The sequence below is a fragment of the Syngnathus leptorhynchus genome, chromosome 8 (genome assembly GCF_054491065.1).
Source record: "Syngnathus leptorhynchus isolate UIUO chromosome 8, UIUO_Slep, whole genome shotgun sequence".
Taxonomy (NCBI): domain Eukaryota; kingdom Metazoa; phylum Chordata; class Actinopteri; order Syngnathiformes; family Syngnathidae; genus Syngnathus; species Syngnathus leptorhynchus.
Window position 1 is genome coordinate 12,819,450 of NC_141202.1, and position 26,140 is coordinate 12,845,589.

At 49.9% G+C, this 26,140-nt stretch overlaps 2 protein-coding genes across 4 annotated transcripts; both read right to left on the minus strand.

The window, feature by feature from the left end:
- Positions 1–2,705: 2,705 nt before the first annotated feature.
- LOC147053760 (uncharacterized) lies at positions 2,706–5,697 on the minus strand. 2 transcript variants are annotated; one of them, XM_085919426.1, is made up of 2 exons: positions 5,005–5,697; positions 2,706–4,849 (listed from the first exon to the last, which is right to left on the minus strand). In XM_085919426.1, the coding sequence occupies exons 1-2, from the start codon at positions 5,378–5,380 to the stop codon at positions 3,525–3,527; spliced, it is 1,701 nt and encodes a 566-aa protein (XP_085775552.1). In that variant the 5' UTR covers positions 5,381–5,697; the 3' UTR covers positions 2,706–3,524. The 2 variants fall into 2 exon arrangements, with proteins under 2 accessions (XP_085775552.1, XP_085775551.1); XM_085919425.1 differs by having other exon boundaries at positions 2,708–4,906.
- Positions 5,698–5,817: 120 nt separating this feature from the next.
- Positions 5,818–24,309, minus strand: megf8 (multiple EGF-like-domains 8). 2 transcript variants are annotated; one of them, XM_085918518.1, is made up of 43 exons: positions 23,850–24,309; positions 23,126–23,315; positions 22,811–22,974; positions 22,529–22,738; positions 22,267–22,447; positions 22,071–22,159; positions 21,543–21,756; positions 21,252–21,435; positions 20,936–21,081; positions 20,747–20,857; positions 20,516–20,667; positions 20,160–20,261; positions 19,942–20,089; positions 18,940–19,103; positions 17,445–17,642; positions 17,110–17,307; positions 16,781–17,032; positions 16,484–16,602; positions 16,282–16,413; positions 16,090–16,203; positions 15,934–16,017; positions 15,612–15,860; positions 15,300–15,484; positions 15,023–15,236; positions 14,645–14,888; positions 14,331–14,463; positions 14,015–14,262; positions 13,776–13,886; positions 13,571–13,689; positions 13,105–13,327; positions 12,688–13,023; positions 12,485–12,620; positions 12,176–12,407; positions 11,978–12,104; positions 11,685–11,895; positions 11,364–11,578; positions 11,045–11,240; positions 10,792–10,960; positions 10,348–10,540; positions 10,102–10,272; positions 9,850–9,980; positions 9,586–9,718; positions 5,818–9,383 (listed from the first exon to the last, which is right to left on the minus strand). In XM_085918518.1, the coding sequence occupies exons 1-43, from the start codon at positions 23,877–23,879 to the stop codon at positions 7,917–7,919; spliced, it is 8,625 nt and encodes a 2,874-aa protein (XP_085774644.1). In that variant the 5' UTR covers positions 23,880–24,309; the 3' UTR covers positions 5,818–7,916. The 2 variants fall into 2 exon arrangements, with proteins under 2 accessions (XP_085774644.1, XP_085774643.1); XM_085918517.1 differs by having other exon boundaries at positions 22,811–22,977.
- Between the last annotated feature and the right edge of the window lie 1,831 nt (positions 24,310–26,140).

A 26,140-nucleotide genomic window follows, 5' to 3' on the forward strand; every position in this document is an offset into this window, starting at 1 on the left:
GGGCGACTAAAAGCCATTTTGGCCGGAGCCGTAAGAGGGTTGCCGTCAGGGGCACATCGCCACACTCTGGCCATGTGGAAAACAAAAATGGCGCCAGCGTCCAATGAAAACGTGGCAAATCCACAGGATTTTGACTTTTGAATCAATCTTTAGGCGAGTTCTGGTCTGACGACCGCACGTCCTTCATCTACACTAACGCAGTCATAAACTAGGAATTACCGTTCGGATGAAAAACACGAAAGAGCTCAACAGTTTAACCTTGGAATGGGCAAAAAGTGAATATGAATCGGTTGATAAATGTAGAGGTGGGTAAAAGATAAAACATTAGATTGGTGAATTTCGGTTTTGGGAATTGTGGGAATGTTGTAAATCAACGACTGAGGTTGTCTGTTGCCTTGCCTACTAAGCGCCACGACACCGCAACGCTTACGTACAGATCTTTGCGTTTATTTAGATGCCACACGATGGCACCAAAGCAATATTTTTTCATTAGACGGGTATTTTGCCTGATTACTAAGATGGCTCAAGGTGGACAGAAGATCCAAAATATGCAAGAAAAGCAAGTTGGTGACTGCAAATGTGCCGAAAATATTTCATTCAGTATGTCTTTCAGCCTCTCTGCCATAGCAGTAAAAAAACATTTTTTCTTGAGGTCTGCAAATGAAAATTTGACAAATTTGAGTTTGGATGAAGTATTCTGAAATAGTTTGCACTTACTCGGAAAATGTGCGACCGTCCTTGCGGCGTCGAGAAATTTTTTCTCTTTGCAATGGTGACCGCAGGCGACATGCGGCATTTAACGATGACTCCACAAACTTTTCCCGAGCTGAAACCCTAAGCACCCCTCACCACCACCAGCGCCCCAACCCGTCTTCTTGCGCAGTGATTTGTTTCCCCCTGGTGGCTGCAGAAGAGAACTGCGGCTTGCTTCTTCAGTGCGGTTGTCAAACGGAAGACAAACAACTGAGGCGCCTTTATTCACCGATTGCATTCGCAAAGACAAACACCTCTTCATCCCAGGAACATATTTGTCCTGTCGTACCGGTGGGGAAAAAAATGCAGGGGAGGGGGCGCACGGCGTGATCCATCTCAATTTTCCAAAGCTATTAGCTTTCTTTGTGCGGCCTGTCTCTCCTCCAGCCCGATCTTTAAAAGCGGCGTTTGTTCAACAATTATGATAACTGCAAGCGGGCGAATTAGAGGATCCAACCCATTCATCTCGGGGCCCCTCCCACACGCGGCTAAATGAAAAATGGTCACGCTTTAGAAAGTATCGATTCCGGCTTTAAACAAAGGTACACTCAATATTATTTACTCCGAAATATATCTTTGTTATCTGCGCGGGAGTCGGCGCGGCTCGCTGCTCTGTCCTCGTAATTGCGGACATAAAAATAATGGTGCAATTGCCAGGGAATTGACGGTGACAGGATGGAGGCCGCCGCGTTTTGCTGGGATGTAAATGAATGAGGGGCCACGCATCAAATCGACAGATAACGAGAAAACGCCGGAAAAATAAAGCAGGTCTTTCCAAGGTAATTCAATGCGCCCGAGTGCCAATCAATCTTAGGATGTCGGCGCGGGCCAATAAAAAGCAGACAAATTGTCTATTTCCTTTTTATCGGAAATCCAAAGAAAACAGTTTTTCTGCAAAATGCAAAAACCGGGGGGATTTGGAAAAGGTCAGCAGTGAGACAATAATTACTGGACCTTTATGGGTTAGGAAAAATATAAATTTGTTTGTTAGAATGTGAAATCGGTAAGGTTAGAACAACATCCGGGATTTTTTCTAAAATGATGACATTTGTGTTGGCATTTGGCACCAAAAGGACAACATAATACATTAATGAAATTTATTTCAAAAGTGTCCTCAGACTAAAGTCAGCAATACAATATTTCCTGACATTGTGGAGAAAATTGGGCTTTAATCTACCCTCTTGATAATGTGATCGACTCACGCACATTTGTGTTGACATCCAACCAATGTTTTGGCTTGTCAACTGACCAAAGCTCGCGCTTCATGTTGCCTTTGCCTTTTTCCACCCAATCAGTGGTAAATGTCCGAAAGGAGGTAGACAGCCCTCTGGTGGCCCAAAGTACACACTACAATATATTTCAAATTCACGGTTTTCTGAATAGCAAAACTGGAATGGTCAAAAACAATTCGACGTTTCATTCCCACAACTTATTTCTCTCTCTTTACGTTATCAGCAATTATCTTAAAATATGTCAAATGTATTCAGAAAAAAAGTATTTGAATTCACTTTACAGGTTCTTAAATGTTCAATTCTCGCCTTATGCTAATGTTTTGAACTTCTGAAGTAGATATACCTCAAATTCGACTGGAAATATACTTTGGTGGCTAGTAAATGATTAGCTTCAATTTCTTACTTACTAGTTCCAAATCACAGCAGCAAGAGTGGCAGACGTGATTTCATAGTTGTACATGGGGTTGAGGCATACAAACATAGTTTTGCGGCTTTCACCAAATATAATTTCTACAGACGTGTGCTGTGTTTAGCGGCGTCACCAGCATGAACTGGCCAGAGGCAATCACAATTGAATTTAGGTTGGCCTGTTTCTGCACCCGGCGCGTAGTTTCCGTCGCTTAAAACAGTAAGGTGGGAAGTGCACCCACCCTTTCAGGACACGTTTGAATTTTATTCAGCGCTTCATTTTATTGCTTCTATGAGCACTTGTGGTTTAATCACACTCTCAGAGGCCATCATATTTAGATTAATTACACGCACACACGACTGTTCATACACTGGTCATATAATTTAATATTTTTTTTACAATTAGTACAGCACAGATTAGTAAAGATGGATCAATATTGGACACCACGTTGTAATATTAGTGTTTTTTTTACAATAGTTAAAAAAAAAACACCTTACCAATAAAAACCATAAGAGCATGAGATTGTGTGTCAGTTTCCAAGCCGCATTTATAAACACAGTGGACCCTCCAAAAGTCCACTTGGGACTCTTCTGACCCGTTATAATTGTAAATATTCCTCGAAAGACTTGCACAGACCCTGGGCAACTTCTTCGGAATTCAACTCCACAAGGTTGCTTGTTCTTTGGCTTTTGTCATATTTTGTGCGGGCGTAGCCACAACATGCTGCCGACGATACAACCGGACGTCAGTTCTGGTTTTTGCCTCATGGAGAAGTAACATTGTGCCAAATGAGAAAAAAGAAAAACAGTGAATTCATGAATGCTGAGTTGCGTTCAACGTGCATGTAAAGTTACTGACGCACTTGCTAACAATGACAAATTAACTTCCAAAGTCAAGGTAACACTGTATCGGCAATTATAAAATAAATAAATAAGGGGGGGGGGGTGTACATTGGCAACGAAATGAAAAACGATGCGGCAACATGGTAGACAGACAATATACATCAGAAGTCCATCTCACCTAGCTCGAAAATGTTTCTCTCTATTTGTGGTAAGGCTGCAGGGTACCTCTTAGCGAACCCCACTTTAGAGGTTCCACTGTAATTTGGAGCCAAACACACGTTTGGCAAGTCAGCGACACTTAGCGACGTGTCCGGAGAGGTGGTGCGAGCGGGCGAATCTGCGCAGACAGTTGGGGCAGGAGAAGGGCTTCTCACCGGTGTGCGTGAGCATGTGCGTCTTCAGGTGGCCTGACAGGCGGAAGCTCTTGCCGCACTCCTGGCAAACGTACGGCCGCAGGTCAGTGTGACTGCGCCGGTGCTTGCCCAGGTCGCCAGACGAGGTGTAGCGGCGCCGGCACTCGGGGCACTCGAAGGGCTTCTCCCCGGAATGCGTGCGCTTGTGCTTGACCAGGTCACCCGACTGTGTGAAGCTCTTGTCGCACTGGTCGCACTTATAGGGGCGCTCGCCGGTGTGCGTGCGCTGGTGGTTGCGCAGATGCGCCAGGCGGATGAACTTGTTGCCGCACACGGTGCAGTGGTAGGGCCTCTCGCCCGTGTGCGTGCGCAGGTGGATCTTGAGCGCTCCCAGGTCGCTGATCTTCAGGCCGCAGTCGCTGCACTGGTGTGTCTTGTCACCGTTGTGCAGCTTGCTGTGCACGCGCAGGTTCTTGCGAGTCTTGAAGCTCTTGGCGCACACGGGGCAGTGGAAGGGCTTGTCGCTGGAGTGCATGCGCAGGTGTAGATTCAAGCTGGCCTTGAGTCCAAACTCCTTGCCGCACTGGCCGCAGGCGAACTCCTTCTTGGCTGAGTGCGTGGTGAGGTGGCACTTAAGCTGATGCCCCCTCTGGAAGGCCTTGCCACACACTTGGCACTTGTGCGGCTTCTCGCCCGTGTGGATCAGGGCGTGCTGGCGCCAGCTGCTGCGCTCCACGAAGCGCCGCCCGCAGTCTTTGCACACAAAGGGTCGATCGCCGGTGTGCGTGCGCATGTGGTCCTCCAGGCTCTGGGGCGTGCGAAGCTTCTTGCCGCACTCACCGCACTGCACGCCCACATCCAGGCAGATGGGCTCTTCCTCGGATTCGGCTCGCGGCGCATGGCACAGGTGGGGTCCCTGCCCCCAGGTGGCCTCGAAGCTCTTGCTGCAGTCGGTACAGCACAGGTGCCCGCCTCTGATTGCCACCGACATGCCGTGCCAGCGCTGACAGTGGTTCTTCAAGTTCTTCAAATACTGGAAACTGCGCGCGCACGTCGGGCACGGGTGTAGCCGACGGGGCGGGGCGCAAGGGTGGGCCTCCTTCACGTGGACCCGCAGGTAGACTTTGGAGCTGAAGGTGCTGCCGCAGGTCGCGCAGACATGTTCCGGGATGAGGTTCCCGTCGCGGTCCGAGAAGCATTTCTTCAGCTCAGCCAGGTACTCCTTCTGGTGAACCCACTTGACGTGCTTTTCCAGGAAGTCTGGGTTTGTGAAAGAGACGTCGCAGTGAGGACACGGGAAGAACTTGGGTGATGACTCTAAGTGGAGAAGATCAAAGGAAAGTGGAGATAAGATTCAGCTCCATTGCGCATTTTGGAAGAAGGACAATGACTTTCCTTTATTGTCATTTTCTTACCTGTGTCATCCTGCTCTCCGTCATCCTCCATTAGGTCTCCATCTTGTGACTCCTCGCCCTCTCCTTCTTCATCATCTTCCTCCTCTTTGATGTCGTCCTCCTCCTTGACAGTCGCCTCGTACTCGAGTTCGTCCTGAAGGTCCGAGTCGAGCTCATCTTTGAAAGGGCGGTAAGCGTCTAGCTCATAGTGGTCGTCACTGATCTGCACGCAGTGCGGCTCCTCCTTGATTCGGATGTCGAGGTCGCATCCATCGGCGCAATCTTCCCGTGGGTCGTCCTCCGTTCCGTCACATGACCACAGCTCGTCCTCACTTTTGAACGTAACGATGTCGTCCTTCGTCGCTTTGTTCTCAGACTCCGCGCACTCCACCTTCATCGTTTATGTCCTGCGTGCAATGCACTTGAGCGATGACGACAACGCCGATGGTGAAGCTGGCCACAATAACGACGCTGTGATTGTGTCGCCCACGGTTAGCGTAATGGCGTTAGCATGGCAGCTAACCGCAGTAACCTGGCCGCGGTGGCGAGACTGAACCTCCGCCGCGAAGTCACATATCCTGGCTTCGTGCGCTACCGTCGGATAAGTGATCTTTTGATCATATCAAAATAAAGACGTGCCCACGCCTACCCCTTGTTTACTGACCTGCTTCATTCGTGGCTCTGATAAACGTACAAAAATGAAGAGGGGGGACTTCCGGGTTACGTGGCCAATCAGCACGCGGCAGAAACGTCCATATTTAAAGAGACCCATGTATGACACGCCCCAAACAAACATACATACATTAATAATAACAAACATTATTCCATGTTTTTTTAATGACTAATTTTTATTACACATTTCACTCGAACTTGTAAAGTGAGTAAAATCATTACAATCATATTTCAGAGATTTTCATTTGACAGGACAGATAATGCAATCTTTTGATCAACACTGTTCCCTTCTTTCACAACAAAGTTTATTTACAAATATACTCATGTTAATAAAATAAAATACACCATAGGAAAAAGAATGCATGAATGCTTATTGATAGGGGTTTATAAATAGCAGGAGTTAACGTATACTGTAGCACCATTCCAAATTGTCTCATCAATGAATGAGCTTGGGTGACTTTTAGTGTAACAGGACTAGTTGGCTCTGTGCAGCGTGAAAACAAACACAAACAAATCAAAACTAAAACCTTACCAGTGAAGCAGGGTAAGTCATTCAGTCTCACAACTAATAATAATGCTGTTGATATCTCTCCTCAGGAGAAGTCTTGAAGAGAATTTTTGTTGTACTTGCAAAACTCTCACATTATTTGTCGTACAGTATTGTTTAAACGGAAGCTACGATTGCAAATACAATCATTTGTGCGAGCCGCATCACCCCAAATAAAAGCAGTCAAGCAAAGCCAGCCAAAAACATTTCACATAGAATTTAGTGTCAGCACACAAAGGCTCAAACTGTCATTAAATTATTGCCAGCGTCAAACACAGAACAAGACTTTTCTTTTTACAAAACTTAAAAAAGTACATAAATTACCGCCGTAACAGGAAGTCAACATATTTCCATCAACGCATGGTGGCAGGGAACCTATGCCAGGATACCTAATTCTGATTAGGGCACATTTGGGCTGATTCAGAATGAAGGCCTTCAAACTGAAATGGCCGACTTCCTGTTGGTGAATGTGGCTTCTAATGTTTTTTCTAACTTTCCAGGTGAGCTTTGCAGTTGTGTTAAGGATCTCGGAAATAAATAAAAAATTCACCTGGGAACGCATGTAAACTGTAGATTTCTTTCATACATTGATAACTCAAACATGGGATTCATTCATCATCAACTCAGTAAGGCCCTCGGAGGACTTTTGTAAACTGAAATAGGTTCCCCGCCTGTGTTGGAGTAGCCTAAGCCATGGACAAGGCAAGCAGTCAAGGCAGATGTGCTGGAAAAATAATAAAACGTATCGAGTGACACGCACACAAAAAGCATATTGGCCGGGTTAAAAAAAAAAACGTTTTTTCCAGCTGTAACAATCAACCAACCCTACTGCAAGCTTGATTGTCACTTTTGGGAGGTACCAAGTCAAGTTAAAAGTCCACCATGGCACCACCCCAGTGAGCAAGAGCGACGCCATGTCTATTAGTGCATTCTTAAGGACAGCTGTCTCGGTCGGCGCCGAACGCCGTAACACTTCATATTCACAACAAAGCAACATACAGTGTATGTACATGTGTTCAATAAGCTCAGTACACTTGAGCAGAACTCTATAATGGAGGCTTTTAAGGCCCTTGAACTGAGCGCATTTCTTCATGTAGTGGCCCCGAGATGCCACGTCCGCAACGATAACCAAGTTGTATGGTGACGTGACACATAGAACTCTTTCAACTGTGGCGACTGTATATGGCACACAAAATGCTTTTATGCGGCTGTGTATTGTGCAATTTTCATATTGAATTCTCCTATTGTACGGGCACTTGTCATATTGATCCAAGTTTCCTACTAAGGTGACCTGACACTATGTATGAAACTAACAGGTATGTTTCTGTAATGCAGCGTACACGAAGCAAAGCTACCCACGCATGCCCACACGGGAGATATTCCCAAGGAGATTCAAATCCAGATCTTTTGAGAGGTCGGCAAATGTGCTGACCACTTGTTCAGCATGTCAGTCGTGAATCCATTTTCTGCAGGCATTTATAAACAAAAGTTTGAAAACACTCACTCTCGTCTGGACTGTTAAGACGCTTCATCAAACATGCTTTTGGAATGTGGAAGGAAGCCAAGTTGATTACAAAGCGCAAATCTACGCAAGATTATGGAGAACCTCAAGCGGAGATTCAGGGTCCACTCTTCGGACTGCTGAGCACGACTTGGCGAAGGCGTCGCCCACTATATGAGAAAACGACAGCGATTCTCTTCCCTCGTCGTGTACCTACATGGCCATAGTGGTCAGGTGCTGATGGCCAGCCAGCCCCTTGCGGCCGCCGCCCGCACCCGGGTGGGTGCCTCCGTTGCCGTGGCCGCAGTATTCCTGCAGGTTCTGCCGTAATGTCACCAGCGCCGACCCCAAGCAGGCCCGGTTGGGAGCCAATACCCCGCCGGGCAGCTGGAAGAGGACTGTGGCCACCCCGGCCATGCCGTCGTCAGTGGGCTCCAGAGTGATGGGCCCCACCTTGAAGGAGGAGTAGGAGAAGCCCATGAGCTGCGAGAGGAAGGGGTCCGAGCGGCAGAAGTGCTGGTAGCCGCTGTACGTGGACGGGTGGTGCTGCAGCGAGACTTGGCTGCCAGTGGTGGTGCCGGTGTAGTGGTGGGTGTTCAGGTAGTGCAGGGGCAAGTGCTGTCCGTTGTTGCCCCCGCCGGGGGGCAGGTTGTGCTGATGCTGCCCGGCCGGTACCGAGCCCAGCTCGTGTTTGTAGGACACGGCCCCGGTGCGGCCCCTCTGGCCCACCATCACCCCTGTGAGCTTGGCAGGGCGGGCAACCGACACGCCGCCACCACCGGACGGGAGGTAGATGAGCTGCGGCTCATCCGGCTCCAGGTAGACGGTGAGCTTGGCGAAGGGCCGCGACGCCATCTTGGTCATCTCCTGGATGTGTCGCCGCTGCTCCCTCCGGAAGTCCAGGAACTGCTTGACCTTCCACAGGAGCACGCAAACGGACAGGAAGAGAAAAAAGCACGAGAAAAAGACGGAGAAGAAGACAAACAGGTCGATGTGGGCTTGGTCCTGGCGCAGGAAGAGCAGGCCCTGGGACTCGCCCTGGTCGGCCACCGTTCCCACCCCTTGGAGGGCTATGTAGAAGCGGCTGGACTTGAGTGAGTGCACCTCGTGCGGGAAGGTTATAACTACCCGGTCCCGAACGCCTCGAACAATCAGAACGGTCTGTGGTTTCCAAACTGTGATGTAAGAAATGAGGCCCCGGGCTCGCTCCTCACGAATCTCCCGCTCTGTGCCCGGCGGCTTGGCCTGCAGCTGCAGCGGATTGTGGGAGATGAAGCCTCCTCCGAGACCTGACGAGGCATTGGCGAACACCTTGATGGGCGACGGTGGCGAGTCCTTGTCCGCCGCGGTGGCCCCTCGCGACTCCTCCTCGATTTTGATGGCGTGGACGCCTGAGCGACGATCCACGTCCACGATGAAGGTGTCGTGCGAGTTGGACACGTAGACCTCCACCTCTCCGAAAGTTACGTCGATGGTGACCCGGATGTCAACGTTGGTGAACTTGGGCTGGGCGGCGAAGAAGACGGTGCGGCCCCGCGGCAGGTTGCGGATGGTCGGGTCGTGGAAGCAGTTGGTCTGCGACGTGGGGTCGAAGCAGCACTCGGTGTCCACGTTGAATTGCCGGTAGCACTGGCGGCCGTTCACCGGCGTGCCGTTGAAGGAATCTTTGCACTTGGCGCACTGGAGGCGGTTTTACAAAGTCAATCAGCAAAGTCAGGACACAATTTTTGAGGTCATTGAGGCAATCAAAGATGGGTCAGAATACGGGATGTCCCTGAAAGATCATCCTGAGCTAAACGATCGGGTGTACGCACACACCCGCTGAGTGTGCGCGTGTGGGAAAAGTTTGAATGACGGAGACAGCGCAGATTAAAGCAGGTACCTGCTGTCTGTAGCAGTCTTTGCGGTCACTCTGAGGGCTACTGAGACAGGAGGATGTCTCCGTGTTGTTCTGGCACGGGCAACTTGTGCCGTCGTGCTCGTTGCACGTGTCTGCATGGCCGTTACACTGACACCTGGAATTGGAAGGTCATCGATTTGCTTTTACATCTTATTATATTCTGTGTCAACGTGATGTTTGACTAAACCGTCCGTACAAATTGTCGGTCACGTTGCTTAGCAACTGTTGGGAACGGCAGCCACTCACTTCTCGCACTTGCCCTGCAGCAGGAAGTAGCCGCTGAGGCAGCTCTCACACTTGTCGCCAATGCTGTTGTTCTGGCAGCTCACGCACACGGCGTTCTCCTCAGTGGGGCCCTCCGACACCCAATTGTGGATCTGTTGAAAAGCCCACTTGGCCTTATCGATGACTTTCTTTCTCAATTGAGCTCATTGTTTTTAAATTAAAGGCGATAGAGCCGACACTTGATTCAGACAAAAGTCCAATGATGATACTCACGCTGTTGGGTTCCAGGGGAAAGCGTCGCGGGTTTTCTTGGGCCTTCTTGTGCTCATCGCGGGACAGACACAAAGCGCTGTTCCCCCGGCAGAACTCACGGCACGGCCGACAGGTGCCACCGCCTTTGGCTGAGCCCACAAACAAGGGCTTGCATTTATCACAATGCTTGCCCTACAAGCGGGAGAAAGGTGAAAGCATGAAAACACCCAGCCAAGCACGTGCTGCGCGCAAATGCAGCTGACTTACGATGGTGTTGTTGTGGCATTCCAGGCAAACGTCGGGCTTGGCCACACTGGCGCAATTGCTGTGTTTGTTGCAGCTGCACTGGGAGGAGCAGTTGTCCCCCACAAAGCCAAAGTGGCAGCGGCACACGCCCGGGGACACGCACGTCCCGTTCACGCAGCCTTGCGCACACACCGGCTCACACTGACCACTGAGACTAGTAAAAAGATCAAGGGATTATGACATGGAAGATGGAGTGTCGCCTCAATCTTTGGTTGAACACGATGTGTTCTGGGATACAAGACTAAATTCGCGAAATGGGACATGTTGCAGAAAAAGTGATTTTGAAGGCAGTGCTAGCTTGACTGAAGTTTAATTCGTTCCAGACCAGGCTTTTACCTCAATGTACTAGTTTTATATAATTCCAGCACAGTTTTTGGTGTCCAGATTGGTGACCGTCGAGCTCACCTGCTGAGGATGTAGCCTTGTTTACATGTGCAGTGGTATCCCTGAGAAAGGTCATGGCAGTCCTGGGTGCTGTTGCAGTGGTGATGGCAGTTTGCACACTCGTCTTCCTCTGGACAGTACAGGAAGGACCAGCTGCTGTTCCGCAGCGGACAAACTCCTTCACTGACTCCTGTGAGGACAAGAATACAGTGCAGTGGTTAAAGCTTGGCTTCAAACATTTGGGCAGAGCCCATCCCAAATCAACTGTCTGCACCGTCAAGTCCTCCTTGAAGGCAGTATCCCGCTCCGTTGCCCCCACGCGTGGCGCACCAGCCACACTGGGGCCTGGCGATGCATTGGGAGCACTGGGTGAGCTGGGAGCACTGGGGAGAGCAGGAGTCGCCGCCTGAGAGAAGGCGACCGCACTGGCCCGCTTCGCATCGCAGCGGCACAAACGACGGACTCATGCACTGGGGAAATGGGATCACATTAGAGGAACTTGAGTGCTTAAGTTCTCTTATGTCGCTGTTATGTTCTGTTTTGCAATCGAGCAATTAAAAGGACCTCTTTCAATGCGTCTCCCTCCGTCTTACCTGCTGCAAGGCCATGCTCCACACACAGTGTTGCCAGCCGCCGTCAGAGCCTCTGGAGCCAAGGCAGAGGGTGCAGTTGAGGAGGGTGTGGCAGGGCGGAGGGCACGGCAGCGGCGGCGAAGATTCCACCTGCATGGGCGAGACGTTGAGCAGGGCGTAGCTGAAGCAGGTCCAGTCATAGGTGGGGTTCACGCTCAGGATACGTCGCGTCTCGCCTGGTGAAGAGTTAATCCGAGTGAGTAGCCTTTTGGCAGCAATAGATCATTTTAAATAATTTATTACTCAGCCCTGATTAGACTGTAATAATACGACTACCAGTACCCGTGCGTTTAAACTGGCGGGTCCACATGCATTTGCCCGACGCGGTGCACTTAGGACAGTCGGACGCCTCGCAGCTGGTTTCGGTGCAGTTGCTGGAGAGGAAGATCTCACGCTGGTTGATGCGACAGTCGTGTTCGGACGTGCAGCTCACCGAGCTGCTGATGCAAGCCCCCTCGGGGCAGTTGGTGCACCACTTGCACTGGAAAGCATGCTGGAAAAGCAAAAGTAAATTCAAGATTCAACACAAGAGTGGCCCTGTGTATCAGGAGCTCTGACACCGGGGCGGGGAGCACCTGCGATGGACCGGAGAATGTTTTGGGATGTCGGGCCAGGCATTCACTGCAGGTCTTAAGCCTGCGGCACTGATCTGGCTGGCGAGGGGTTGGAGAACAGGGCGACTGGCCGGTCAAACAGCCCATTCTATCACGAAGAACAGAGGGAATTCATGTAGCGCTTTGGAAGTAGACTGCAACCGAGTGCTGATGTGTTACCGTTCGGCACTATCAGAAGATGCGCAGGCCCCTCGGCACCAAACGCAGCTGCCGGTGGAGGAGTTGCAGGTCTCTGGCGTGGCCAGCACGGCGCAGGGGTCGGCCGGCACCGTTAGGTTCAGGAGTCGTCCCGAGGTGACCCCGTTGAAGCCGCCCGATAAGAAGAGGCTGCCGCCCCAGCTCGTCATGGCAAGAGACACCGAGCGGTTCACAGAGTCGCCGATGGCAGAGTCTGGGCGATACAAATGTGACGTTGGTTGGGACACAAGCACGTAAAGATGGAAGACGCAGCGAGACAAGATGGACCACCTGGTCGGATCCAGGTGTTACAGTTGATCTGGTACAAGTACACAGAATTGCTGTAATCCTCCGCTTCTGTCCGTCCCCCCACAATGACCATGGTGTCTTTCATCAGGGCTGCGGCGTGGAAGAAACGGGAGAGGGGCTGCAAAAAAGGAAAACGTGAGATGGCATATTGAAGAAAACGTGCCCCGGGCATCAACACTCCTTACCTTATTACCCTGCGAGGGTACCAGGAGCGACCAGGTGAAATTGGGGTAGTAGAGGCTGTAAAGCTCTCCCGACGGCTCCACGGCCTCCACATGGAAACGATAACCTCCAAACACATAGACGGCGTCAGTCTGCTCGTGGTAAACGGCCGAGTGGCCGTACAGGCCTGTTGGCGGCGTGCCAGTGTGCGCCACCACGCTCCAGTTTCCACTGAGCGGGTTGAACTCCAACAGGTGGTGGTTGAAGCCATTTTCTGGCGAGTAACCACCAATCAAGAGCACCGAGTTGTCCCGACGCACTGTCAGCGTATGGCCCGCCACCGGGGGAAGCACTGAGGACTGCCGCAGGGAGAAAGGGGAACAATAATCAGTGAGAGGTCCGAACATAGCGCGTTCTGCATGACAAGCCAGTTTCTCCACCTTGTGCTCTTTCCAGACCAAACTGCTGAGGTTGAGACTCCAAGTGTCCATGGCGACAGAGTGCTGAGTGACTCCGCCCACTACCAGCATGCAGCTATGACTGGTCCCCATTTCGTGGTTGCTCAGTAGGACGGCGGAGTGGTGATAGCGAGCAGCCGGAGCGGAGCCCTCGTCTGCTGAACTCGTCAACATTTGAGTCCAACGGCGCTCTAACACAGAATATCTGCAACGAGGACAAAAGCTGTCATCACATACATATCTATTGACAATTGAAGATACATAATTTCCTTTAATAAAGGGTGCCACCTAAATAAATAAACACCACACCTCAGATGGCGCCTTTTCCTTAAACTCAGAGGAGATTTTTGTTCGGGGGAGGGTGTCTTTTGAATGGTATAACCAACATTTGGGGAAAAATTGCACCAAATATTAAAAAAGGAATACCTAATACGCAACAGACTGTTACCTGTAAATATTTCCAAGAATGCCCTCTGAAAGAGAGAGTCCCCCATACATCCAAAGGTTGCCGTGAGGTCCAGAAACCAGAGAGTGGCCCATCCTGTGGAGGAACCTGTGGGCCTGATTCTGTGGGGCGAAAAAGTGTGTCTAAATGAGTGGTGCCGTTGGAGGGGCCTTGAGTGTTGCCGGCGTGGTTGTATTCAGAGCTGTACCATTGTCAGTTGCGTGTCCAGCAGCGTCTCCCAGATCAGGCTGTTGGCATCTCGAGGGACAGAGCAATCCGGGCCGGCCCAGTTCTCGGAGCACACGCACACTCCCAGTGTCTGAAAGAAGCCGACAGTATCAATAAGACATTGCCACTCAACGCAAGCTGCGTTGGCTCTCGAGACTTTGATGACATCACACAGCCACCGACTGTAATGAACAGGAGTTAAATGATCACGCAACTTACGAGATTACAAGCGCCTCGGCCCTCCGCGAGTCCACAGTCTTGGGGACAAATGGGTCGGTCGCAGTAGGGGCCACCAGATCCCGGGGGACACTGGCAAAGCCCGGCTTGACACTGCGCGCCGCCCAGACACGCGGGTGAGTCGTCACCCTCGTCGACGCTTTGGCGACACCGCCGCACCCAAAAAGATGCGTTGAAGCCTTGGGGTTTGTTGGATGACACGTTGGCCTCAAAGTAAACTGAGATCACACCTAGGAGGCGGGAGGCGCAAGGGGTCACATTCTCCGTTCAGCTGCTTTTAAATGGGGGTGTGGGGTACCTGAGGTAGCCTCGACGGTGATAGGCTGTGACCTGGTGGTGCCGCAAAACGCACCAATCAAGTTATGGTCCGAATGCACGACGCCGTTATCCAGAAAACGAGGAAGGCCGTCAAACACATACACAAATGAGGTCTGCAAAATAAATACATAAATACATTCATAACATATGAACATCTACATACAGAGCCCTGTTCAAATACTGGCTTTTGTTACTTTCTGGTCAGATTTTGGTCTGATTTTGATGCAGTTTCATTTGAAAAATGTAAGTTCAATAGCGTTGACAGAAAAGAAGCAGAGCGACATGCTGACTCACTTTACAGTGTGTATGAGAGTCAGGGTGCAGCGTGAGGGCAACGGGCGGGCACGGCTGCCTGGGGCGGCAGGGTGCTAGGCTCTCGGTCACCGACAGCACCCAAAGGCAATGGGAGAGGCCGCTTTTGCCTTCAGTGCCACTCCGCCAGCCCAGGGATGAGGAGAGAGGAGCAGAAGGGGACGAATTGGTGGAAGAGAGCAGCACAGAGCGCCCCTGGCACTGGCGGTAGCATGTCCCATTATTTCTAAAGGAGGCCGCAAACATGTCAGCATAGACCAGCAGGAATGTGCTACTGTCATAAGATGAGATGAAAAAGCGTCTCTTCAGAAGAAGGAACGAGTGAGACCAGTTAGATGAATTTGCATAATGTGCCCTTACCTGGGATCCCCGTAATAGCCGGGCAGGCAGGACTCACAGTGCAGGCCCTGGGTGTTATGCGTGCAGTAGCACTGGCCCGTCTGGTTGTGGCAGTATCCTCGCAGCGGGTCGCCGTGGCCGTTACACTCGCACTGCAAGCATCCGCCGCCGCCGGCCAGGGCTGAGCCGAAGCTCCCCGGGCGACAGTGCTCACAGTGGGGCCCCGTTGTCCAGTCTGAAAAGAAATTCAGTTCTAAACAACTGGACAAACACAAAAATCAGCTATTTACGTTTCTACCTTGGCATTCGTCGCAAATGCCTGGCGCAGTAATACAGGTGGAGTGAAAGTTACAGCCGCAGTCCACATCACATTCGACGCCGCTCAAAACCAGAGTGGCGGGATCAGAGGTCCAACCCAGCGAGCATTCACATTCGAAGCGCGGGCTGTCGCTGCACTGACCTTCTCTGCACTCATTGTAGCACCTGCCGGTGGAGTGAAAAAGTGGCCTATGATGCCAAGAACCATCGGGCTAGCGGATAAATGCTTGTTCAAAAGATATCAAGAACCTTTGAAATGGTTTTAGAGATTGAAAAGGGTCCACGTTCTTACGTCTGGTTGCAGTGCAACGTGCCGTCCCCCGCGTAACCTCGGTCGCAGTGACACTCGTAAGAGGTGGGGGTGTTGATGCATGTGGCGAAGGGGTGACAGTTGTGCAGGCCCAGACGGCATTCTTCCACATCGGGGCAAGCAGGGTAGGACCACACGCCACCATCTTGCGCTTCCACCTCCAAGTGCTCCAGCTCCATTTCCATGTCCATGTCCAGAGGACGAGGGGGGGCAGAGGTCTGCGGCTCAGGGCTGGAGAAGAACAACCTTTTTATTTTATTTCTTTTCTTCGGCACATGTCCTCATTTGGCTCACAGGAACTTACTTAGCGGCTCGAGCTTCAGCGACAGCCACGCTGCAGTTAAACACAGACAGCTCATCCATTCCAGCCCAATCGCCTCTCAAACATCTACAAAAACCAAAATGACAAGATGAAACCAAAACATCGTGACACGTCATCTTTGCTGGCAAGTGCGCTTACTTTCCAATGGTGGGGTTGTTGTAGTCGCCGCACCAGCCGCACTGGAATGTGCGCAGGCAGTCGGTGCAAGTGTTGAGAGCAGAACATTGCTTGCATTGCGGAACTGAATGCACACTGGCAAGTTGGGACAAGGCCAAATTAAGATGACCAGCGCAATTTAGGTGCGCCCGAGAAGTGTTGTGTGATTGCTACCTGTCATACCAGTCCCTGCATTCGCCATAAGGGTACTTGGTGAGGTAGGCTGCGAAATAGAAGCAGGCCTGGGCGGATTCACACCAAGCACACTGGCTGGAGTTGGAGAGGCACTCAGAGCACGTCTTCCGCCTTGGTGGAGCAAATACAAATGCCATCAGAGCATGCTGTGAAACAGTCGTTTAGGAAATTGTCATCTCACTGGTTGCAGACACGGGGACAGCCCGCCGGGTGGCGTATGGAGCCCTCTAGGCGTCCTCGCCTGCTGCATTGATAGTCTCCTTTCTTGCTGGAGTTGATCTGCCACTCGCAGTAAGGGTCCTGCAGGGAGAGCAAATTTCTGACTTTGGCAGAATTACTTCTGGCGTTTTTCTATCAATAGTTTGTTCATATCAATTAAAAAAAATTAAATCACAATTTAAGATACAAAATATGGAGTGTTGATTAAATTCATGAAATGTATTATATTTTCATGCATGCAAAATCTTGTGGTGCGCACCTGTGTACAAGCAGAACAGTCGCGATATTCCTCGCACAGTGTGCAGTGCTGGGGTGCCAGCAGCAGATGGCGCTGAGCCTCCTCTCCCGTTGCTTTGCCCTCCGGGCAGGGTTCCAGTTCAGGGCCTCGAAGCAGGCAGCGGGATAGCGACGGGCACCAGCCGCAAGACTGGTCTGACAGGCAGGCCAAACAGGACATGTAGCCTGAACAGGAACCCGAGCGATAGGGCTCCAGGAAGAGGAAGGAGATTTCCTTGGGTTCAACAGGAGAGAAGATGACAGATCATGATGCTGTTCCAGAGACAAACAGGAACAAAAAGAAACACTCACGCTCCCTCCCGGCAGAGTTCTGTTCCAGATGAGGGCCATCTCACTCGTCTGCCCCGAGCCTGAGTTGTTGAGGTAGCCCTCGGCCTGGACCAGGTAATGATTGCCTCTGGTCAGGTTGGAGAACAGCTTCCTGCTGTCGGGGCGAGACAGCAGCTTCAACTCTTTCTCCTGCTGAGCCGCCCAACGACCGACCACCTCCTGCTCGAAAACAAAAACAAACATTAACAACTATCGGGAAGCAAAGTACAGGCCAACAGAGAATTTGGATCTGGCTCGTCACTTCATTTCATTCATTTGGAGAAAGACTGTTTTCAATTTGTTTACGGCGCACTCACTAGTTGGCTCGAGTTGGGACCCGATGCCACCCGAGCCTCAAAGTGGAGCCTCTGGATGCGAGCCCACATGGAGACAGTCTCGGCCGGAGGAGTTGTCGGTGCCCCCCACAGAGGGTGGATGAAGCCCCTGAACTGCAGAGCCACGTCCATCTCGGTGGTGGGGCTTAGGATGATGGTGGTACTGCGCAAGATGGACACCTGGCCAGAGCACGACGGAGGATGGGGCGGAGCAAGTGCAGACACATCAACAGAGGCACTATTCTCTGGAATACTTAGAAAGGGACACACTATGTAATTTTGACCAAAAGTACCGTAATTTTTGGACTAGAAGTTGCGTTTTTTTCATAGTTTGGGTGGGGCGACTTGTACTCAGGAGCGACTTATATGTGAATTTTTTCACAAATTTTCAAAATTCAAAAATCTACGATGTAGTGAAACCGCGATAAACAAACCGCGATGTAGCAAGGGATTATTGTCATTTGAGCAGCAAGTGACGTCAGCAGCCCGGCGGTTGTTTACATAAGGACAAATGATTCGATCACAAGATGATGCAGATGACGAAGGGCCCCACGTTTGAAGGGTTTAATGATTTGGAGTGACACAAGGTTTGACAAATGTATTCATGTTATTTGATATATTTTATTTCGTGTAGCAACTTGTATATGTTTTTATCGTTACAGTTCAGTAGTTGTTGGCTCGCTGAACTCTTGTTTTGTTAAATAAAGAGCCGTTTACCAAACCCACATCTTTCCTGGTACTTTGTTAACGCTACAATATAGTTAAATACTAGATCTGTGCGGCGCGCGCGCGCGTTGTTGACATAAAGGACGAGGATTTTGATCGATTGATTTAATGATTAGGAGTGACACAGTTGGTTTGACAATATTGTTGTTATATGATAGTTATTTGAAATATACTTTATATAGTTATATGGGTCTGTGGAATAATTAGAAATGCAACTTACAATGAGTCCGACGTCAGCAGCGCATATGCGGCATTGTTTACATCAAGGACGATCTATGGATTTAATGAATTGGAGTGACACAGATGGTTTGATAAACTCGTTATTTATGTAATACTTATTTGAATAACTCAGAATGTTATGTCAGGCTCGTTCTCAGCGCTCGTTTGGGTATATGTCACGTTAGCATATCGTATCGTTTAGCCTATTGTTGCTGGTTCATGTCTGTTCTTGGTGTTGGATTTTGATAAATAAATTTGCCCCAAAAGTGCGACTTATATTCCGGTGCGACTTATATATGGGTTTTTTTCACTTTATCGTGTATTTTATGGCCGGTGCGACTTACACTCCGGAGCGACTTATAGTCTGAAAAATACAGTAGTTGGGTGTGCCTCTCAATATCAAAAACAAGGCTCCTAGACTTGAGTGTAATACCCATCTTTTGATACAAAAGCAACATTGGAGGAAGGAAGGGCGGATGCAGTCTGCAAAGGGGGGGGTTACAACCACAACTCTGAGATTGGGACTCCGTACCTTGTCAGGCTGGGAGTCGTTGCGGGGGTGCTGGAAGGTGAGCAGGTGCAGTCCCGGGACATAGTTCTCGGTGCGACAGGAGTGGAGGGAGGTTAGGAAAAGGGTACGCTCCCCCCACCAGCCGTACGCCCCTGAGATCTGGTCCACACGGCACGCACTTGGCTCTGCGAGATCGAGAGGGAGAGGTCAGCAACACGGACAAACGCAATCTGACCTCGTGAGATCTCCACAATGCTGCGGCGAGCCTGATCGGACGCGAGTCAGAGAGTGGCCAAAAGCTGCCGACGTGCCCCAGAGATGGAAGAGGCCAATCAAATTTGATTTTTTTTGACTGACCTCTTCTATCTCAGCTGGGTCAAGTTGAGCCAAGTGTTTCAAGGATTTTCTCAATGTCAAGGTTGCTACACCCCACTCAGATGTATTAGAGAGAAAAAAAACTGTGGTCAACTGGTTCGTCCAATGAAGCTAGCATGAAACTCTTTGTTAGAGAAATTCACAATTAACTCATCTTCAGATTTATAAGAGTGACGAAAGCATATCATTTGTTAGTTTAATGATTTTTTTTGTGTTTATTTATGCTTAGTGGTAATTGCTTCTTAGCAAACGTCTGAATGGCTAGCCAGCCGTTAAAAAATGGACTATGGAATACAAAATCCAAATAGTCAAAGAGTTCGATGATCTTAATAACTGCTAATGAAAATAAGCACTGTAAAACGCGTTTTTTACTCCTACAGTATACATTGTACTTTTATTTTTATCTATTATGGATTCATTTCTCTAAATCAGTATTGTGACTTGGAGTGAGTGACTATAGATAGCAACTCGTATCTTCTTTCTGAATGCCTCATTCATTTGAGGAGGCCTTCCTTGACACGGAGGAAACCCCCCACAAGAAAAGGTTTCCTCTCTGACCAGCGCCCGGGCCGAACCTAGTCCCTCCCAAGATATTTCCGTCAGTGTGCAACCGCTACCACCCCTCCTTCCTCCCTCCCTGGCTCTCACCTGACACGGGGAGGCAGGACTCGTTCTGAACGCACCAGCCGAACTCGCCGGGCGCTCTGGCCAGGGTGGCCGGCGTGCCGCTGAACACCAGGCAGGACTGACAGTCAGAGAGGAAGCGCGCCAGGCCCAAGCAGCCGGTGCTTCCGCACTACGAGTGGGAAAAGGGTCGCAAGCGTCATGCTGACAGTGCGTTTCCAATTGTGTCTTTTCGACATTACCTGATTGGTGGGCTGATACTCTCGACATCGGCCTTCACACCAGCTGCATTCTGGGTTCTTCAGACACATGCTTTCATCCAGGGCCTCGGCGCAAAGAGCATCCTAAACAAGAAAAGGAGTGCATTATGATGGGGGGGGGTTTGACCTGGCAATTTTGTGACTTTGAAAGTAGAGTCAGAAAGCACTTTAATATTGTCGTAAAACCAGGAACTTTTTTTCCTGGTTGCTGATATAAATGCCACAGAAGTGAAATCGGTGGCAATGTTGGCGTAAGAACTTTCTAAATATGGAAGCCTATCAGATGTTATGTTTTGAGACTCTAATGTGACCATTTGTGGAAGGGTCTTTTCGCTCACCCTGTCAGCTTCCTTGCTACTGACAAACAGCGGGACTTTGAAAGCCACAAGGTCCCCACTGGTGACACCGTTGTAACCGCCGGCAACCAGCAGCACCCGTCCCTCCATCGCCGCGGCGACGTGGGAGTAACGCCCCTTGACGGGTTCGCCATCTGAAGAAGAATGCACGGATACAATACGGGCTAAACTGGAATTAGGGACAGACGTCAAATAAAGACAAGAGCAACTCACTGAGCGACCATCTCTCCCCTGCCATCACCCACTGGTGACAGCCCAAATGGTAAAAAAAGATCTCCTCGTCATAGCACTTCTCCTCTTGGTAATGAATGTGAACATTCCCACCTTGAGGGAGAATGGGTTTGGTCAATCGAGTTCAGGAAAGCTATATCAGCTGGGGGATGTGTGGGCATTTTGGCTCACCATAGACCACCATGTAGTTTCCGATGACGGTGGCTGAATGGAAGGCTCTCTCCCGGGGGCCCGTCGCCGGGTAACGAGAGCGAAATGCCGTCCAAAAGCGCTGGTCCACGTGGAATGCGTCGGTGTTGTTCACCCGCACACTAAACCTGGGGGAAAAAAAACGTGTCCCTTTAGTTGGTTTTATTTGACAAGAAGGAGCCTCGAGTGTCGACTGCTGCATTAGCCTCTTGCATCATCTTGATTTGCGACTCAAGTGGACTCCATATCGACTCTCCCTTATCATGACATCCCGACCTTTTTCTTTGAAGCCGTGTACCTGGCGGTGGTCGGGCGGTGACCCCCGTAGACCAAAAGTGTCCTAGAGGGGCTGTGGAACACCATGGAGTGGCCGGCAGTGGCCGGCGGCTTCCCACCCGTGGGCTGGACCATCTCCCAGCGCCCAGAGCCGCGCAGGCTGAACCGATACAGAGAGGACGAAAACATGTCCTCCTCAGTGCGACCTAGGATAGAACACGTGGAAACCGCACTCACGTGGAGCCATGCTCATCAGCATTTCCGCGTTGGCCGCTGACATGTTTTATTCATGTTTTTTTGTTAAGCAACCTACCTCCAAACACGTAGAGGTACCCGTCCACTACGGCAGCTGCGTGATTGGCCAGAGTGGGAGCGCCGCCGGTGTTGGGAAAGCCAAGTTGCTGCCAGTCGTCCTGCAGGGGGCGGTACATCCAAACGTCGCTGGCCAAGGAGCCGTTGGCCAGCTCCCCGCCATAAATCACCATGTTTCCCGCCCACTCCACGGCAGTGTGGGAATGCCGTGCCAACTGGTGGCACAGAAAATGTCGTTAATATATGAAGAAAACAACTTTCTTTACAATCTGCCGCCATTTTGGGAAGCGCTACAAAAGTGGGGTCGCTCTTTCAAACTATTCAGGGACAAATGTCTTTATATTCATATGCACAAGTCAACTTAACTGATATAAGATTGAAATGAGAAAGTTTAATCATAAAAAAGAAATTGTAATTTATAGTTCTCAAAGTGGCGCAGCACCAACCTAAACAAGGGTCGAGAATGTTTGCATTCTCTGACGAAAGCAAAGAAAAAAAAAAAAAGGATTTCTCCTTTCACTGTACTTACAGGTGAGTGACCATAAGACCTGCTTTCCCAGCGATTGGATGTAAAGTTGTATTTATTCAAGTCACCGAGGGCTCTGTTCAGGTCAAATCCTGGAATTTTAACAAACGACAACATCAAAAAACACAATCACACCGTTGTGGAAAAAAAGAAATAAGGAAAATTAGAGCAGAAAAGTATAAGCCAATTGGACTGTCACCTCCAAACAAGTACATGGCTCCAGCGGAGGACAGGTACACGCCAGCGGAGCCCGTCCGGGGCGACATGTAGGGATCACCCTCGCTGATGCGCCACCACTGCCCCGCACCGCTGTCGTCATGGAGACCGAACTGGCAACTGTGACCGAGGAAGCCGGCGTGACAAAAGCAGTGCTCTCCTTTCTGAGGCAGAGAGATGACAATGACACTTTGCGTTGTGGAAGACGTGCGCTCATTATTATGTGCGCTCATTGCAAACTTCACCTTGTCACAGTGGCCATGCGCCGAGCAGGAGTGGGAGCACAGGGGAGTGGCGCAAGACGCCCCGCCCCAGCCCTGTTGGCAGTGGCACTTGTGCGTGGACGGGTCGCAGCGACCGTGGCCACTGCATGCTCCAGGGCAAACGGAGAAGGTGTAGGTGGCGTTGAAGCCCAGCAGGTTGTAGTTGGCGTCGCTGAAGAGATGGAGCAGCATCTGGAAAGACAAGAAGGTCAGGATTCAAATTCAACACGGGTTGCGATGACCTGCAAAAAAAGAGAGAAGCACCTTCCCAGACGTGGCCTCGATGGGCTGTGGCAGGGTGTTGCCACTCAGGCTGGCCAGTAACGGGCTTTGGTAGGAGTCTCCGTCATACACAAACAGGTAGTCGTAAGTGCACTCTGTGTCCATGAAGGTGAAGTTCAGCACAATGCGATAGCTGTTGCTCGGTGCTGCAAGGATAGGAAAACGAAAAAAAAAGAAATCGCTACTCGTAACTAGAAAAACTATGCATAATAGCAGTAATCGATAATCAATACTAAACAAGGTAAAAACAAGGTGCCACTGGATTGTAACAGAATGTGGTAAAGCTGTAATGCAAACCTTTGATGAGCCACTCGCAGTTACCGTTGACTGAGTAGTTGCCCGGCCCATCTGTCACGTAGCCCGGCGGCCCCCTCAATACCTGCCGGTGACCCTTGCAGTCACCCGCCTGGCACGCGGGCCACCGGGCCAGCAGCGCCAGCACGAGGAGGAAGCAGACGGGCAGGGGGGAGGCCATCCCTGGTGCTGTCTGTGTGATTGAGGAAATCAAATAAATATTAAACACAAGAATGCAAGGACAGAAATGATTCCCAACCACTCTGCTGCAATTTCACAAAATTGCCCTAAACATATTTCTCTGCAGTACTACAAATTATATATCTTTGTTCATCTAACTATGCCAGCGATATACATATACATTCCCCTCCATCTACAGTATATATTTTGTTTAGATGCGTATTTGAACATCACAGATATCACTTGCGATGGTGCAATATACATATATATATAACAAGACATTTGGTGGAGAAACAGCCTCTTAAAACGCTTGATTAGTTTCGTGAATTTGCTGGAATCATCACACCACAAGTAAAAATATAACTAAACCACGTGGGACCAGATCGTTCTTACGTGTCTTTAGCGCAGAACAACGCTATAACACGGAGTGTCGCGTAAATAACATTATACGATGCTACACCGACCGTGAACCATCCGTGGCCCGTTAGCTCGCTAGTTAGCCACCTAGCATATATTTCATTGCGTTTAGCCAACATACAGTACGTACCAGTTCCCGTCTCTCCGGCCCCGTAGCCATTTACATCTTTTATCTCTTTGTTTTTCTGTCCTTAAAGCGAAACAAGCTACTCGCTAGCTAGTCGTTGTTAAAGAGGGCAAGAAAGCCAGCCAGCCGACCGGCTAGCGGGTTGAAACAACAACACGGCTAGCCGCTAGGTGGCTAGTGAGCGCAGCCTCAGTCCCAATCCAGATGCGCACTTAATCCGTATCAGTAATTATTGATTAAGGGCGACGTAACACGATCTCCAGATGGCTCCTTCTGGGGCCGACGAGGCAAATAAGCAGAGAAAAGCGACGTTTAATTCTCGCCACAAGCCAGGGCCATACACGGGAAGTGACAGATGCCCCCTTGTTGTTTTGGTGGTCCACACCGACGCAAAAACTAATCTTGGGTCAGGCACGTCTCTCTCGGCGGCGTCACCCAGTGGCGATGCCGCACAACGCACATCTGGATCCCAACTTTTCTACAAACCGGATTCGGTTGAAGTTGGGAAATTGTGTAAAATGTAAATAAAAAAAATACAATGGTTTGAAAATAATTTTCAATCTATATTCAATTGAATACACTACAAAGACAACATATTTAATGCCCATAAACTTTTTTTTTCAAATAATAACTTAGAATTTCATGGCTGCAACACGTGCAGTAGAAGTTGGGAAAGGGCATGTTTACCACTTCGTTCCATCACCTTTCCTTTTAATAACACTCAATAAACGTTTTGGAAGAGAGTGGACTAATTCTCTTAGGTTCTCATGTGTCAAGTCAAGTCAAGTTTATTTGTATAGCCCTAAATCACAAGCAGTCTCAAAAGGCTTCACATAGACAATCAATTGACAATTATTCTCAAAGCATCCTCTGATCTTGGGCTCCCAAAAGGGCAAGGAAAAACTCAAAAACCCCTACCAGGGGAAAAATAAGAAACCTTGAGAAGGGATGGAAGGATCCCCCTTTCAGGATCACCAGGCTGCAATGGATGCAAAGAGGGCACATAAAATACATAATATGGAAATCAAAAAGTGGATGTCCAGGCCAAAGCGAAGAGCTGTCGGAGGTGCCTTCGATTGTCCTGGCAGTGTCCTCTAGGAGGGTAATCCGCTGCAGTTCCCTCATGCTGAATTGGTCCACGAGAATCTACATCGCCGCCGTCAGCTTGGGTGTCACCTAACCACCTCCCCAGCTGGGGAGGGGTGGGGGGAGTGGGGTCGGGGAGAGGGAGCAAAAACAAACTTCAATTGGAATTCAAAATCAAAAAGTCAAAGTCAAAGTCTGCTTTATTGTCAATTTCTTCACGTTAAGACACACAAAGAGATCGAAATTACGTTTCCCACCATCCCACGGTGACTAGACACATTACACAATACATACAGGCAAATAGCACAAAGAGTAAAAACAAGAAGGCACAAACAACGAAAAGATAAGAGCGATGAATAAGTAATAAACAAATAACCTAAATAAATAATAAATAAATAAATAAATAGATAAATAAGAGGAGCAAAATGGAGCAAGCGTGCATACAGCAGACAGCCAGAATATAGCGCAAATGTACACGACGTTATGCAGCTGAGGGTGGAGGGGGGGAGAGAGTTCAGGATCCTGACACCCTGGAGTATGAAGCTGTTGGTGAGTCTGGTGGTGCGGGAGCGCAGGCTTCTGTACCTCTTCCCAGAGGGCAGAAGATCAAACAGAGAGTGAGCGGGGTGACTCACGTCACACACAATCGCGGTCGCCTTGCGGGTGAGATGGGAGGTGTAAATGTCCTTCAAGGATGGGAGTGAAGCACCAATTATCTTACTAGCTGTGTTCACTATGCGCTGCAGGGCCTTCATGTTGTATTCAGTGCAGCTACCACCCCACACAGCGATACAACTGGAGAGGATGCTCTCTATGGTGCCACGGTAGAATGTGGTTATGATGGCAGGAGGAGCACTTGTTCACCTGAGTTTCCGCAGAAAGTACAGGTGGCGCTGAGCTTTCTTTGCCAGCGACGCAGTGTTGCTGGTCCAGGAGAGGTCCTCACTGATGTGCACCCCCCAGGAATCTGGTGTTGCTCACTCTCTCCACCACAGCACCGTCGATGGTCAGCGGCAGGTGTTGGGTGTGACCCTTCCGGAAGTCAACAACAATCTCCTTGGTCTTGCTGACGTTCAGCAGGAGGTTGTTGTCCCTGCACCATGTGGCCAGAAGGTCGACCTCCGGCCTGTATTGAGTCCCATCGCCCCGGTGATGAGACCCACCAGAGTCGTGTCGTCGGCATATTTCAGCACGCGGTTGCTGCTGTA

What these genes read in the sequence shown, in the direction of transcription:
- megf8 (XM_085918517.1), bottom strand. Translation starts at nt 23,879, where the DNA reads ATGGCTACGGGGCCGGAGAGACGGGAACTG. An exon ending in GCCGAGGCGCTTGTAATCTC is followed by an intron (nt 13,887 to 14,014) that starts GTAAGTTGCGTG and finishes GGCTTCTTTCAG; the next exon opens with ACACTGGGAGTGTGCGTGTG. An exon ending in TGGACACGCAACTGACAATG is followed by an intron (nt 13,690 to 13,775) that starts GTACAGCTCTGA and finishes TTCGCCCCACAG; the next exon opens with AATCAGGCCCACAGGTTCCT.
- LOC147053760 (XM_085919425.1), bottom strand. Translation starts at nt 5,380, where the DNA reads ATGAAGGTGGAGTGCGCGGAGTCTGAGAACAAAGCGACGAAGGACGAC. An exon ending in CGGAGAGCAGGATGACACAG is followed by an intron (nt 4,907 to 5,004) that starts GTAAGAAAATGA and finishes TTCTCCACTTAG; the next exon opens with AGTCATCACCCAAGTTCTTC.